At 37.9% G+C, this 16,083-nt stretch overlaps 1 protein-coding gene across 3 annotated transcripts in view; it reads left to right on the forward strand.

Annotated features, from left to right (window-relative positions):
• The window catches only part of BCKDHB (branched chain keto acid dehydrogenase E1 subunit beta), a 267,754-nt gene that overhangs the window by 223,254 nt on the left and 28,417 nt on the right, over window positions 1-16,083 (forward strand). Inside the window, exon 10 of one of the 3 annotated variants that reach the window (XM_055534876.1) lies at window positions 13,717-14,016. The exons of the other annotated variants lie outside the window; for them this stretch is intronic. Within the exon in view, the coding sequence (XP_055390851.1) occupies window positions 13,717-13,743 (27 nt within the window). The 3' untranslated portion in view covers window positions 13,744-14,016. Of the gene's footprint in view, window positions 1-13,716; window positions 14,017-16,083 lie in introns of those variants that run through there. 3 annotated transcript variants of the gene reach the window in all.

The following is a 16,083-nucleotide window of genomic DNA, read 5'->3' on the forward strand; positions in this document are numbered from 1 at the left end:
AATAAATTAGTCACAAGTATGAAATATACAGGCTTCTCAGGTGGCTCAGTGGTAAAGAATCTGCTTACCAGTGCAGGAGATCCAGGTTCGATCCTTTTGGTCAGGAAGACCCCTGGAGAAGGAAATGGCAACCCATTCTAGTATTCTTGCCTAGAGAATTCCATGGACAGAGGAGCCAGGTGGGCTATAGTCCATGGGGTCACAAAAGAGTCCGATATGATTTACTGACAAAAACAACACAACAATGAAATATACAGTGTGGGGAATATAATCAATAACTGTATAATAGTTTTGTATGGTGACATATTGTTAACTAGATTTATTGTGATTATTTTGAAATCTACATAAATACAAAATCATTATGTTGTATAGCAGGAACTAACAGTGTGGTAGATCAATTATATTTCAAAAACAAACTCAGAAAAGATATCAGATTGGTTGTTCCTAGAGATGGACAGTGGGAGGAGGGAGAATTGGATGAAGGAAGTCAAAAGGTACTTCCAGCTAAAAGATAAGTCCTTGGAATATAATGTACAGCATGATAAATGTAATTAACAGTGTCATATGTTTTATATGAAAGTTGTTAAGAGAGTGAATCCAAAGAGTTCCCATCATAAGGAAAATAAGTCTTGCCATTTCTCTAATTTTGTGTCTATATGAGCTGTTCACTAGACTTACTATGATAAACGTTTCATGACACATGTAAGTCAAATCACTTTGCTGTACACCTTAAACTTATACAGCGATGAATGTCAATTATATTTGCATAAGACTGGAATTAAAAAAAGAAGGTAGTGTTTCTAGTACGGATAGGGCCTTAAAATAAAATTATATAGGGAAAAGTTTTTACTATGATATTGCCTGAACTCAATGGATAGTTCTGTTATATTTTATGACTTCAATTAGTGGTATTTATATAATCCTATGTCAAGATACTTTAGTGTTGAGATAGAGCTACTGTAATAAATCTAGCACACTAGATGGAGAAAAGTAGGTATTTTTCAAAACTAGCCAAGTTCACTTCTGAATTGTAACTGAGTTGTCTGGCAAAAATATATGAGAGACAAAAGGAACAGATAATTAGGATAGAATATATGATATTAAAAAAAAAAAGAATCTTAGAGAATGTCCAATTCAGCTTCCCACTTCTGTTCTAATCTTTCTTGATCCCCTTGTAATTTCTTTGCACACCCACGAGTCTGCCCCCAGAAAACTACCTGTGGGGCAGACAGGCATCTGCATAAAAATCAGCAAGGGTCTTTAGCTCTAGATCAAGTTAAGAAGAGACTCTGCTGAGTCAATTCTGCCTGTACCAGGATCTCTTTTTCAAGAAATCGGTTCATTATAAAATGAGAATAGTGAGAGTGCTGTCTCTGCCTCCCTGTCGCCTCCCTCCACTTTTACTCTGCCTCCTCTCCCTTATTTCATGGAAATAGAAACTCTTCGGATACTTAAATACTTCCTTTGCACTTAAATGACCTTCCTTTGGAAGGTCAGTCCTTTATTCTACACTTTTATTCATCTTCTATTATTCCTGTTATATATATTTTTCTCATATTAACTGATGATGTTAATTGGTTTTAATGCCTTTGTCAATGATTCTTTGAAATGTACATTGTCCATTTCTTTGTTTTTGTTTAGGAAATAGTATCAATTCATATGGTGATGCTGTAGACCAATTTTTTTCATTATTGTGCAGTTGTTTTAACTCTTTATGACTATGTCTCTCTTTTGTCTTTGCTTTTTTACACAACTAAAAGGTCCACTTAGGTGGGTTCCAAGAAAATAATAGAAACAGCCTGTCCTAAAAAGTGTTCCAGGAATGTTCAAGATTTTTAATAACTTCTTAAGAATCTTATATATTTCAAGATTATAAAATGTTCGAGCTAAGTCACAGGCTTTCAATTATAGGTAATAATATTGGGTTTTTGAAGTTCAGACTAGACAATTAATTTGAAAGAGATGCATTCCTTTTCTAAAGGATTTCCCCCGCTTTGTTGTTGTTAAGTCACTCAGTTGTGTCTGACTCTCTGCGACCCGATGGACAGCAGCACGCCAGGCTTCCCTGTCCTTTAGCATCTCCCGAAATTTGCTCAAACTCCTGTCCATCGAGTCGGTGATGCCATCCAACCATCTCATCCTCTGTCGCCCCCTTCTCCTCTTGCTTTTAATCTTTCCCAGCATCAGGGTCTTTTCCAATGAGTCAGCTGTTTGCATCAGGTTGCCAAAGTACTGGAGCCTCAGCTTCAGCATCAGTCCTTCCAAACAGTGTTCAGGGTTGATTTCCTTTAGGATTGTCTGGTTTGATCTCCTTTCTGTCCAAGGGACTCTCAAGTGTCTTCTCTAACGCCACAGTTTGAAAGCGTCAATTCTTTGGCGCTCAGCATTCTTTATGGTCCAACTCTCACAACCCAGCATGACTACTGGAAAAACCATAGCTTTGACTATACAGACCTTTGTTGGCAAAGTAATGCCTCTGCTTCTCCCCCTTAAGTTCATTTTTAAACCATTTGTTGTTCATTGACCAGTAGTCGGTTTAGGGAAAATGACAACAAATGAAAAGTGAAAATATAGCAAAGAATGTTTGGCCAATATTTATTATGCCAAACCCCTTTCTAAACTCTTCACTTGGGTTGTTTCATTTAAAATACTGTTAACACAAAACTGTAACAAAACCCAATACTATAAAATAGGAACCACTGTCATCTCCATTTTTGCAGATGAAGGGACTGAAACCCAAAGAAGTTTAGCACCTTGATCAAGGTCACACAGTGAGTTTTGTTGTTTCGCTGCTAAGTTGTACCTGACTCTTTGCTGCCCCGTGGACTATGGGTAGCATGGAACTTTGCCCACCTGATTCCATATTGCTAAATTTCCCTAAAATCTGTCTCTAACAGAAAACCAGAGGTTGTATCCTTGGTAAAAGTAGAAAAATGCTTATATTAAATATTTATGAGAATATTTATGGAGCATTTGGACTCGGAATTGGTTTTACAATGGCTTTGCAGTTTGTTTTAATATGTGTCTGATACAAGTTTTATTGGTTAAAAATATACTAAAAAGAATCTCTAGTTGAATAATCCTTTTTTGTCAGAGTAAGCATAAAAATTATCAGATTATGCAACAGTTGATATTGTCATAAGTTTTTGGTGAATTTTTTTCCCACAAGGAGGCATTATTTATAACATCGTGTCTATGATACTGGTTTTTTTTTTTTTTTTCTTTAACAACTAAAAGGTTTCATTATCTTTTGAAAAAGTTGTAGGTGATCTAAGTTTTAATAAACTTTCATATTACTGATAGGAGCAATTTGGTTAGCAGAATTTCTGGCTTTGTTCACAATTCTTCAAAGGCAGTGAGTGAGTGAAAGTTGCTCAGTCGTGTCCAACTCTTTGTGACCCCATGGATTATACAGTTCATGGAATTCTTCAGGCCAGAATATTGGAGTGGGTAGCCTTTCCCTTCTCCAGGGGATCTTCCCAACCCAAGGATCGAACCCAGGTCTCCCACATTGCAGGAGGATTCTTTACAAGCTGAGCCATAAGGGAAGCCCAAGAATACTGGAGTGGGTAGCCTATCCCTTCTCCAGTGGATCTTCCGAACCCAGGATTTGAACTGGGGTCTCCTGCATTGCAGGCAGATTCTTTACCCACTGAGCTGTATAGTTAACTAATTGTTAGATGGTTTGTCTGTATACTGTGAGTACTGAGTGTGAAGGGTTTGACCATTTATTTCATGTTCACCTTGTATTGTTATTTCACACCGTTGGTTAATAACCTTTTTTGTTAGATGACCAGATCCTCGCCTAAAACATAGAAATATAACTCAAGGAATCTTTCTATATTTTAATATTCTATAAAATTTGTATATTTCTATGTTCCAGAAGACTGGAAAAGCAATAATTTTAAAATCAACACTATAAAAGAAGTGAAATATACAGCAAGTTTATTGTATGCTATTTCTTTGTTTAAAAAATTGCTTTTACACTTTCGACAAATGTGAACAAGAAGCTAGATAAATAAGATTCATTGTGAATCTTTATACTTTGGAAAGAAGTATAGGTTTTTGTTTTTTTTTTAGAAGTATAGGTTTTTTAATTTTTGTTACATTGTTTACTCAGTTCAAAGTCCTAAGTTAAAAATAACAGCATCGAGAAAGCACAACTGACTTTTCTGTGCCAAGTATTTTCTAGTCACTAACTGATTTCTTTGGACTCATTTTGTGCCCAGTTTTTCATTTTACTAGTGATTATTTCATTTGAGTTAATTGTAAATAGATTGGAAGTACTCATAAAACCTTTAGGGAAATTGTATCTTACTTTCTTCAGAGCACTTTGAGATGGCACTTTTTATTTTGCTGGTTAGACAGAGCTTATAACTCGGCCTCCCAGGAGGATGCTGATACATCCTTAAGCTGTAAGCATCCCTCTAGGAAAGAGAGAAGGGAGCAAGGTCTTTACTTCAGGTCTGTTTTTACTCTCATTTTTGTTTTCAACTTCCTATTGCCTTAACCTTCTTGTTATTGTACCATCTTTATATTTTCTATTAAATGGAGAAGAAAGGGTAGACACAGAGGTTCTTAGATGAGTTTGTTTGCCTGGGCTGCTATTTTAGGGAAGTTGGCTAACTCTATTTCAGCATACACCTGGTGGAGATTTCAGGAACCTCTAAGATGTCAAAGTCAAAAAATTGGACATGACCTTTTAACAGCTCAGGGTAAATTGAATGCAGTTGAAAACCATCTGTGAATGCTTTTGAGACTGTCGCATATTCTTTCTTAATTATTCTTACTTGTTTTTCTCAATTAATGAATTCCTCCCCTACTTTTTTCTCTTTCTCTGTAAACCGTACTTTTCTCACTTTATACCTTCTTGACATTTACTGTTTCTTTCATAAGCCTTTAAAAATATTTTATAGGCCATTTAAGTATCCTTTTGGGGGCTTCTTAGTTGTCTTTAGAATTCCCTTCTGTTGTGGAGCTGATGACTGAGTTGTTTGGTAGCAGTTTGGGAGCTCAGTGTGCCGCTGATCGGATTTCCTTGGTCTTGAAGATGAACCAGGTGTCACTTCTTTTAAGACAGCTATTGTCTGAAAATGTTAACTAGAGTACTTTTTGTAAGGCTTTTAGAAAATATAAGTTTTATATTCCAAATCCCTTATGGTGTTTTAGAAAATCATAGCAAGAAGTAATTTTTTTATTCCAAGATTCTAAAGGACACTTTAAGCTAACAGTGCTCTAGCTTGAGCTTTGAGTGGAGAGGGGGTTAATTGGACATGTCATAAAGGCATACTGTGTGCGTTTTTAACTTATAAATTCCTTAAGTTTATTTGTTGTACCTCATCTTTCTTTTCAGAAATTCAAAGGAAGGAAAGGTAGATTGCTGACACACTTCAGTTGTCATACATACATGTATGGATTTATACATGTATGTCAGGTATACATGTATGCCATATACATAGATTTATACATGTATAATATATGTATAATATAATATTATATATTATTTAATATATATATAATATTTATACATTAATATAATATATGTATAATATAATATTATAAATCCATACATGTCATCCATACATGTATGGATTTATAACATTTTTCTCTGAGTGGCATATGTGAAAACCTAATGTTCAATTTTAGTTAAGACTGAGGCATGACTCTACTTAGTGTCTTTATTGTTGTTGTTTAGCCGCTAAGTCTTGTCCGACTCTCTTGCGACCCCATGGACCTGCCAGCCTCCTCTGTCCATGGGATTCTCCAGACAAAAATCCTAAAGTGGGTCACCATTTCTTCCTCCAGGGGATCTTCCTGATCCAGTGATCAAACCTGCATTACCTGCATTGGCAGGTGGATTCTGTACCACTGAGCCACCAGGGAAGCACTTGGTGTCATAGTTTTATGCAATTTGACCCACATCTTCCTTAAGTTGGGATACTAATGAAATGGGAAAAAAAGTAAAAAATGGAACCAAACTAAAGATTGTTTCCTGGAAACAGAAAGGAATGTTGGGGAAAAAAGTAAAGTTTAGAAGATAATCTATAATTTGCTGAAGATAGGGAAGGCTATGGTAATAATAAGTGATTAATTGAAAAGTAGTTACTATCCTAAATGCTCTAAATACATTGGTAAAAATGTCAAGAAGTCTAAGAAAGTGGACATGTTATCAATGTCATGGTCCTTTCATTGGTTCTTTACTTATAAGGGGCTTTTGGCAGTTCCGATTGTCTCTGTTATCTTTGGTGGGACAAATACCTGTTGATCATCTTTTACCATTGCTACACTTTGGACTTCTGGAGCTGATTTACTGGATTTTCTATACATTTTAATTTCTTCTTTACTATCCCCCAAACTTCTGAATTTGATTTTTGTGAATGTCAATTAATTGTGTACTTCTGATTTTCCCAGAAAAGTAAAATGCTGTCAAAATTAACACACACCAAAAAAAAAGAAAACTCAAATATTCTTCTAGTATGAAAGAAATTGAGTCAATAGCTTATCTTCCCTTAAACAGAGCATTGGGCCTAATTGATTTTATAGGTGAATTCTACTGGCGTTGAGTTTTATAGACAAATTCTTTTCAAGAGGATAGAAGAAAGAACATGGTCCTTCTCATTTTATGGAGTTAGTATAACTTTAAAGCCAGACAAGGACAATTCAACAAGAGAAAACCATAGGCCATTCTCACTTATAACCTTAGAGGCAGTTTTTTTTTTTTTAATAGCAGACTGAAGCCAGAAATATTCAAGACCAAGTTGAATTTATTCCAGGAATGGCAGATTGGTTTAACATTAGACAGTCTATTAATATAATTCATTACATTAGCTGACTAAAAAAAGAAAAACTACATAATCATCTCAGTGAATGCAGAAAGAACAGTCAAAATTTTTCAGTACCTGATACTAATGAAGAGAAGAAAATAAAATTCGTAGCAAATTAGTAACTTCTTTTGCCTGATAAGGGTTATCTACCAAAACCCTACAACAAACATTATATTTAATGGTAAGTATTGGAAGCATTACTTTTAAAATCAGAAACTAAGAAATCCACTGTGACTAATTATATTTATTGTTGGACTGGCTGTCCAAGGCAAGATAGCAAAATGAGAATAAGAATTAAAAATCTATAAGGAGAAAAGAAAGGAAATGTCATTTATCGACAAAGGGTGAAAAGTTGCTCAATCGTGTATGACTCCTTGCCATCCGATGGACTTCTCCATGGAATTTTCCAGGCCAGAATACTGGAGTGGGTAGCCTTTTCCTTCTCTAGGGGATCTTCCCAACCCAGGGATTGAACCCAGGTCTGCCGCAAAGGGTACGAGTTTCTATATAGAAAATTTAATCTATACATTGCTTATTAGAATTAATTGGAGGGTATAAAAACGCATTATAGATAAACATCAAACACAACTGAAAATATAATTTAAAAAATCAGTATCTACAGTGGCAGTTATAGATATGTAGAAATAATCTTTAAAAAAGTCATCTGACTGTTCTATACATCAGTGTCTCTTTTGCTGTCTCGTACACAGGGTTATTGTTACCATCTTTCTAAATTCCATATATATGCGTTAGTATACTGTATTGGTGTTTGTATAGAACAGTCTTATGGACTCTGTGAGAGAGGGAGAGGGTGGGAAGATTTGGGAGAATGGCATTGAAACATGTAAAATATCATGTATGAAACGAGTTGCCAGTCCAGGTTCGATGCACAATACCGGATGCTTGGGGCTGGTGCACTGGGACGACCCAGACGGATGGAATGGGGAGGGAGGAGGGGGGAGGGTTCAGGATGGGGAACACATGTATACCTGTGGCGGATTCATTTTGATATTTGGCAAAACTAATACAATTATGTAAAGTTTAAAAATAAAATAAAAAAACAAACAAAAATAAAAAAAAAAATAAAAAAGTCATCTGAGACCTTTTTGGAATAATTGTAAAACTTAAACTCATTAGAAGAACAATTTTAAGTAATTTTTAAAAAAAGATTATATTCACAGATAGATTCATTATTATCTAATTGATCTGTAGATTGAGTTCAGCTTCAAACAGAATCCAAGTAGGTGTTTTCCTTGAAACTTGTCAAGTTGATTCTAGACTGTATGGAAGAATTAGAGCCCCAAATACTACAAGTAGGTCAAATGGGGCAAGGGATAATACCGTGTTGATGTGAAGAGCAGCCCACATGTGGATAACACTGGCACCACGCATGTCTGTGTGGTCACAAGGCACTCAGACACACAGCCTTGACAGCACGTGCCCTTCCGCTCACCTGCAGAGCCGTGGGGCCGGATCGAGTACGTTCCCCTTGACTTCTCCTAGCACGTTCCTGCTGTCTTACGGTCTGCTTCCAGGGATATATAAACGGGAAGGAGTACATACATGACTGTCAGTAGCTCAGAACAAGGACTCTAGAGCCAAACCGCCTGGATTTAAATCCCAGCTCCACCCCTTATTTGTTGGATGATCTCATGGTAATTCCTCTGCTTCAGCTTCTTCATCTGAGATATGGGGGCAATAACAACTTTTTTGCATAATGTCATTGTTAGGATCAAATGAGCCAAAATGCATAAAACTAGCAGAGCATTATCTGGTAGACAGTAATATTTCTGGTTTTCTTTCTTTTTTTAATTTATTTTTTATTTGGAAGTTAATTGTTTTACAATGTTGCGTTGGGCTCAGGCTGGCCTCCCTGTGTTATGTAGCAGGGTCTCACTACCTATCTCTTTTACACGTGGTAGTGTATATGTATCGGTGCTACTTTCTCTGTTCCTCCCACTCTTTCCTTCCCCCACTCTGTGTTTTTCTTTCTTTATACCGTTATTCTTTTGCTCAAAAAGCTTTCATCAGTGTGTCATTTTTTGACCCTCTTTTGCATCAGGTTTAATTCAATGTTAAATTGCCGGTGTTCAAACAATATGTTCCTTAAGTGCTAAAAACAATGGCTAGTGGATTTATTTGACAGATGAATATAGAAACTTCTTTAAAAGCTGGGGGTTTAGAGAACTGTCAGGCCAAAGATCAGTTTAGTGGGGGGCAGATATTTGTCAGTGAGATACCAGTAGTGGGAGTAGGTACACAGCACAATCTAAATACAGAAACAAGGTACTTGAAGGAACCTAAAAAAAATCAGTCCTGCCTGAGGACTCATAAAGGATGTAGGATTTTCTCTGAGATTTGAAGAATGAGGAAAAAGTGTAAGCAGAGAAGCCAGGGCTGATATGACCGGAATTCCATTCACAGAAAGTAGGTATTTAATGACCTTTACAAGGTTGGGGCGATAGGATGTGTGTTGATGGAAAGACACCGTCAGACGCAGGTGAAGAATTTAGTTTCATTAATGGTAAATGATACAGATACTTATGGACACAAATAAGTCAGGTGACGACACAGCATGCTGTCACATGGAGGTATAGTTTTGCCTTTTCCCTTGGAGTCATGCCGCTGCGGATTGATATCAGGTATGTGAGTACTCCCTTTGCCTTCCTCCTGACCCCAGCTTCCTCCTGAGAGCTGGCTCCCTGCCCACTTAGAAGTCCCTCTGGAGACTGGCTCCAGGTCTGTCTGCAACCAGTAACTAGTGGCTGGTACAGTAAGTCCCCTACAGACAAACCTTCAAGTTACAAATTTTCAAAGATGCGAACTTGTGCTCACATGTGCAATCATGTAAGACAGTACGTGTGTCTGGCTTACATCGTCATGTGGGTGCATCCTCTTCAAGTGGTCGTGCTTTTGTGTGCTTTACTGTATAGAGTACAGTAGTACATTTTTATATTAAGCCCAGCATGTCTGGAACCAAGAGTAAAGGCAGTGATGTAGCTGGTACTCTACTACCCAGACATCACTGGATCATTTTTCCAAGAGGGTAGATAGAATTGAATCCAGCGAGAAATCTGAACCTATTACATCAACATCAGGCAAGAGTGAAATTGCAGCTTGCCCTCCATTTCCTATTGCTGACGATCCTTCAGCTCTACCATCTCCCACCTCCTGTCCCTCCCCGAGTCAGTAACTCTTCTCACCTGTTCACTCAATGCCGGCCCCTGTATGCCAGCTAATGTACTAAACAGCTATACTTTTCTTTTTTTTTTCCTTTTTTTTAAAAGTTTCTTGGCGCATTTATTTATTTTTTAAAATTTTATTTTATTTAACTTTACAATATTGTATTGGTTTTGCCATATATCAAAATGAATCCACCACAGGTATACATGTGTTCCCCATCCTGAACCCTCCTCCCGCCTCCCTCCCCATACTATCCCTCTGGGTCGTCCCAGTGCACCAGCCCCAAGCATCCAGTATCTTGCATTGAACCTGGACTGGCGACTCGTTTCATATATATTATACATATTTCAATGCCATTCTCCCAAATCATCCCACCCTCTCCCTCTCCCACAGAGTCCAAAAGACTGTTCTATACATCAGTGTCTCTTTTGCTGTCTTGTATACAGGGTTATCGGAGAAGGCAATGGCACCCCACTCCAGTACTCTTGCCTGGAAAATCCCATGGATGGAGGAGCCTGGTGGGCTGCAGTCCATGGGGTCGCTAAGAGTCGGACACGACTGAGCGACTTCACTTTCACTTTTCACTTTCATGCATTGGAGAAGGAAATGGCAACCCACTCCAGTGTTCTTGCCTGGAGAATCCCAGGGACGGGGGAGCCTGGTGGGCTGCCGTCTATGGGGTCACACAGAGTCAGACACGACTGAAGCGACTTAGCAGCAGCAGCAGCATACAGGGTTATTGTTACCATCTTTCTAAATTCCATATATATGCATTAGTATACTGTATTGGTGTTTTTCTTTCTGGCTTACTTCACTCTGTATAATAGGCTCCAGTTTCATCCACCTCATTAGAACTGATTCAAATGTATTCTTTTTAATGGCTGAGTAATACTCCATTGTGTATAGGTACCACAGCTTTCTTTCTTTTTTTTTTGTAATTTCACTGTCAAGTTATATTTTCTTTTTTTTTTTTTAATTTTATTTTATTTTTAAACTTTACATAACTGTATTAGTTTTGCCAAATATCAAAATGAATCTGCCACAGGTATACATGTGTTCCCCATCCTGAACCCTCCTCCTTCCTCCCTCCCCATTCCATCCCTCTGGGTCGTCCCAGTGCACCAGCCCCAAGCATCTGGTATCGTGCATCGAACCTGGACTGGCAACTCGTTTCATACATGATATTTTACATGTTTCAATGCCATTCTCCCAAATCTTCCCACCCTCTCCCTCTCTCACAGAGTCCATAAGACTGTTCTATATATCAGTGTCTCTTTTGCTGTCTCGTACACAGGGTTATTGTTACCATCTTTCTAAATTCCATATATATGCGTTAGTATACTGTATTGGTGTTTTTCTTTCTGGCTTACTTCACTCTGTATAATAGGCTCCAGTTTCATCCACCTCATTAGAACTGATTCAAATGTATTCTTTTTAATGGCTGAATAATACTCCATTGTGTTTATGTACCACAGCTTTCTTATCCATTCATCTGCTGATGGACATCTAGGTTGCTTCCATGTCCTGGCTATTATAAACAGTGCTGCGATGAACATTGGGGTACATGTGTCTCTTTCCCTTCTGGTTTCCTCAGTGTGTATGCCCAGCAGTGGGATTGCTGGATCATAAGGCAGTTCTATTTCCAGTTTTTTAAGGCATCTCCACACTGTTCTCCATAGTGGCTGTACTAGTTTGCATTCCCACCAACAGTGTAAGAAGGTTCCCTTTTCTCCACACCCTCTCCAGCATTTATTGCTTGTAGACTTTTGGATCACAGCCATTCTGACTGGCGTGAAATGGTACCTCATAGTGGTTTTGATTTGCATCTCTCTGATTATGAGTGATGTTGAGCATCTTTTCATGTGTTTGTTAGCCATCTGTATGTCTTCTTTGGAGAAATGTCTGTTTAGTTCTTTGGCCCATTTTTTGATTGGGTCATTTATTTTTCTGGAGTTGAGCTGTATGAGTTGCTTGTATATTTTTGAGATTAGTTGTTTGTCAGTTGCTTCATTTGCTATTATTTTCTCCCATTCTGAAGGCTGTCCAGTTTCAAGGTGCTGTACTGTAAGATTGAAATGTTTTCTTTTTGTGTGTTATTTTTATGTGTTATTTATGTGCAAAGTATTATAAACCAGGTATTACAATACAGCACTATATAGCTGATTGCGTTAGTTGAGTACCTAGGCTAACTTTATTGGACTTACGAACAAATTGGACTTACACACACACTCTCAGAATGAAATTCATTCGTAGGGGACTTGCCGTATAAGTAAAGCATAATACACTTCTGACTGGTGTTTACTGTGAGACTGAGTGAGGTGAAGGTCACTTTCCAGAAGCATTCCTCATCAGGTCAAGTACCAGCCCATCTAGATCTGTTCATAAAACTCCTCTACCCTTGAAGCAGAGGCTTGGTTCTCAAGTCTCCTATCATTTAAATGATGTAGTTAAGTGTTAAATGTTAGTTTCTTAGATGTGTCCAGCTCTTTGCAACCCCATGGACTGTAGTCCACCAGGCTCCTTTGTCCATGGAATTTTCCAGGCAAGAATACTGGAATGGGTTGCATTTCCTTCTCCAGGTGATCTTCCTGACCCAGGGATCAAACTCGGGTCTCCTGCACTTCAGGCAGATTCTTTGCCTTCTGAGTCATGAGAGAAGCCCTTAAATGATGTAACTAGCAACTTATTCACCCACTCCAGTGTTCTTGCCAGGGATGGTGGAGCCTGGTGGGCTGCCGTCTATGGGGTCGCACAGAGTCGGACACGACTGAAGCGGCTTAGCAGCAGCAGCAACTTATTCTGAAACTTACTCCTCATGGAGTGTAGCCCACCAGGCTCCTCTGTCAATGGAATTTTCCAGGCAAGAATACTGGAGTGTATTGTCATTTCCTACTCCAGGGGATCTTTCCCACCCAGGGATCAAACCCCATGTCTCCTGCATTGGCAGGCGGATTCTTTACCACTGCACCACCTGGGAAGCCATGTTGAATTTTAATATGGAACATGACCTAAATGTCTAAATTTACATTTGTTATATCTTATTCTTTTTAGCAGAATGTGAATTTTACACACCACAATGAAGTAGATTTAAAAAAAAAATGAGGTTATAAACCCATTTAAAGAGAAAAAATTTACTGAAATTGTAGGCAGTCTATTCAGATGGAATTGTGTCCAGATGTGCTTTGGACATATTTACTGCTATAAATGTGCCTTCAAATAAAAACAAACTTTAAAATATAAAGAAACCCTTCTTAAAGTAAAATCATAGACTACCTTACACTTCATTTGGTTTAATCTAAAACTTTGTGAATGACAAATACTGAAAAGGTCTCTACAATTGCAATGTAAAGGATGATTCCTGGCCTCACAAAAGTTTGCAGTCTAATCAGAAATAAAACACACATTAATTATATAACATAAAATAGAATCAAATGAGCAAAATTGAAAAAAGATTACACAAAATTCTAAAGTTTGTGAAGCAGTGACTATTCGTTATCATATTGGTTCCTGTGCACATAACTGTATGTGTGTATCATTTTAGTTTTACACTGTTGGGATTTTCTCGTGTGCCTTTTGTTTCCTATCATTCCCCCCCAACTCTGTTGGCATTATATCATGATGTCCTGTAGTCTTATGTTCAAAAATGTTTAATGACTATAATGTGTTCCATTATATAAAAATAATGTAAGCCTTCTGTTTGACCATTTAGGTTGTCTGTCCATCACTTCAAGCCTGAGCAAAAATGAAAGCAGAATTTTGCTAATGTTTATTTTTGATATAAAATGTATTCAGATATCTTTTCTACTATATACATCAAAGTTTCCTACCTTTGATCATTACATTGTATTTCAACAATAAAGTTAAATACCTTATACATATAATTGTTAAATAGTACTGTTCAGATCAAATGACAAAAATAGCTAGGTTTTCTTATTTACTAATTTAGTTTGCCATTCATATATATATATGTATGTGTGTATATATATTTATATGCATACTCACATGACTTTTGTAATTTTACTCTAAATAATATAACCTGTTTTATACCTGCTATTATTTATTATAATATTATTTTATTATTTGTTTTTTTATTATTTTATTTTATTATTATTAAAATATTTCCTATGGGTTAGTTTGTGGTCTATTATTAAAAATATGGGCTTCCCTGAGAGCTCAGTTGGTAAAGAATATACCTGCAATGCAGGACACCCCAGTTCGATTTCTGGGTCGGGAAGATTCACTAGAGAAGAGATAGACTACCCATTCCAGTATTCTTTTGGACTCCCTGTGGCTCAGATGGTAAAGAATCCACCTGCAACATGGGAGACCTGGGTTTGATCCCTGGGTTGGGAAGATCCTCTGAAGAAGGGAAAGGCTACCCACTCCAGTATTCTGGCCTGGAGAATTCCATGAACTATACAGTCCATGGGGTCACAAAGAGTTGGACACAACTGAGAGGCTTTCACTTCATTAAAAATATGGATCCTTGACAGTAAATTTGAAAAGTAAGAATACGTTTGGCCTACTATTTTTGTCTATGTTTGGTAGCCTCATCATTAATTTGATGACATTATTTCTCTGAAATATTTATTTGTCATATATTATTGGCTTTTAGTTATTTTAGTTAGTGAGGAAGTAGAATTATCCTGTATTTTAGCCTATCATTTTTTTTCTCTATAAGACATAGCTTGTAATGTTTCATTGGAATGAAGTGAAGAGAGCATGACCACTGGAAAAATACCATAGCCTTGGCTAGACAGACCTTTGTTGGCAAAGTAATGTCTCTGCTTTTTAATATGCTGTCTAGGTTGGTCATAACTTTCCTTCCAAGGAGCAAGCGTCTTTTAATTTCATGGCTGCAATCACCATCTGCAGTGATTTTGGAGCCCAAAAAAATAAAGTCTGACACTGTTTCCACTGTTTCCCCATCTATTTCCCATGAAGTGATGGGACCAGATGCCATGATCTTAGTTTTCTGAATGTTGAGCTTTAAGTCAACTTTTTCACTCTCCTCTTTCACATTCAACAATAGGCTTTTTAGTTCCTCTTCACTTTCTGCCATAAGGGTGGTGTCATCTGCATATCTGAGGTTATTGATATTTCTCCCAGCAATCTTGATTCCAGTTTGTGCTTCTTCCAGCCCAGAGTTTCTCATGATGTACTCTGCATAGAAGTTAAATAAGCAGGGTGACAATATATAGCCTTGATGAACTCCTTTTCCTATTTAAAGTCAAGGCTATGGTTTTTCCAGTAGTCATGTATGGATGTGAGAGTTGGACTGTGAAGAAAGCTGAGAGCAGAAGAATTGATGCTTTTGAACTGTGGTGTTGGAGAAGACTCTTGAGAGTCCCTTGGACTGCAAGGAGATCCAACCAGTCCATCCTAAGGGAGATCAGTCCTGGGTGTTCATTGGAAGGACTAATGCTGAAGCTGAAACTCCAGTACTTTGGCCACCTCATGCGAAGAGTTGACTCATTGGAAAAGACTCTGATGCTGGGAGGGATTGGGGCAGGAGAAGAAGGGGACGACAGAGGATGAGATGGCTGGATGGCATCACCGACTTGATGGACAGGAGTTTAAGTGAACTCCGGGAGTTGGTGATGGACAGGGAGGCCTGGCGTGCTGCAGTTCATGGGGTCGCAAAGAGTCAGACACGACTGAGCGACTGAACTGAACTGAACTGAACTGAACTGAAGAGAGCATGCATGTGTGCTCAGTCACTTCAGTCATGTTCGACTCTTTGTGACAACACAGATTGTAGCCTGCCACTCCTTTGTCCATGGGAGTCTCCAGGCAAGAATACTGGAGTGCGTTTCCATGCCCTCTTCCAGGGGATCTCACCCACCCAGGGATCGAACCTGAGTCTCTTGCATCTCCTTCATTGCAGCAGATTCTTTACCCACTAAGTCACCTGGAAAGCCCGTGAAGAGCACATTTTAAAAAAATATGTAAAGCTCCCACCACAATATCTGACATGTTGTAGGCACAGAAATGACCACTTCATTCTCTTTCCTGTCTGTAGTATAAGGTCAACCATAAACTGGAGAAAATTCTATAAGGAAAAATGCTCTATCAA

This window comes from Bubalus kerabau, chromosome 9 (genome assembly GCF_029407905.1).
Source record: "Bubalus kerabau isolate K-KA32 ecotype Philippines breed swamp buffalo chromosome 9, PCC_UOA_SB_1v2, whole genome shotgun sequence".
In the NCBI taxonomy this organism is placed as follows: domain Eukaryota; kingdom Metazoa; phylum Chordata; class Mammalia; order Artiodactyla; family Bovidae; genus Bubalus; species Bubalus kerabau.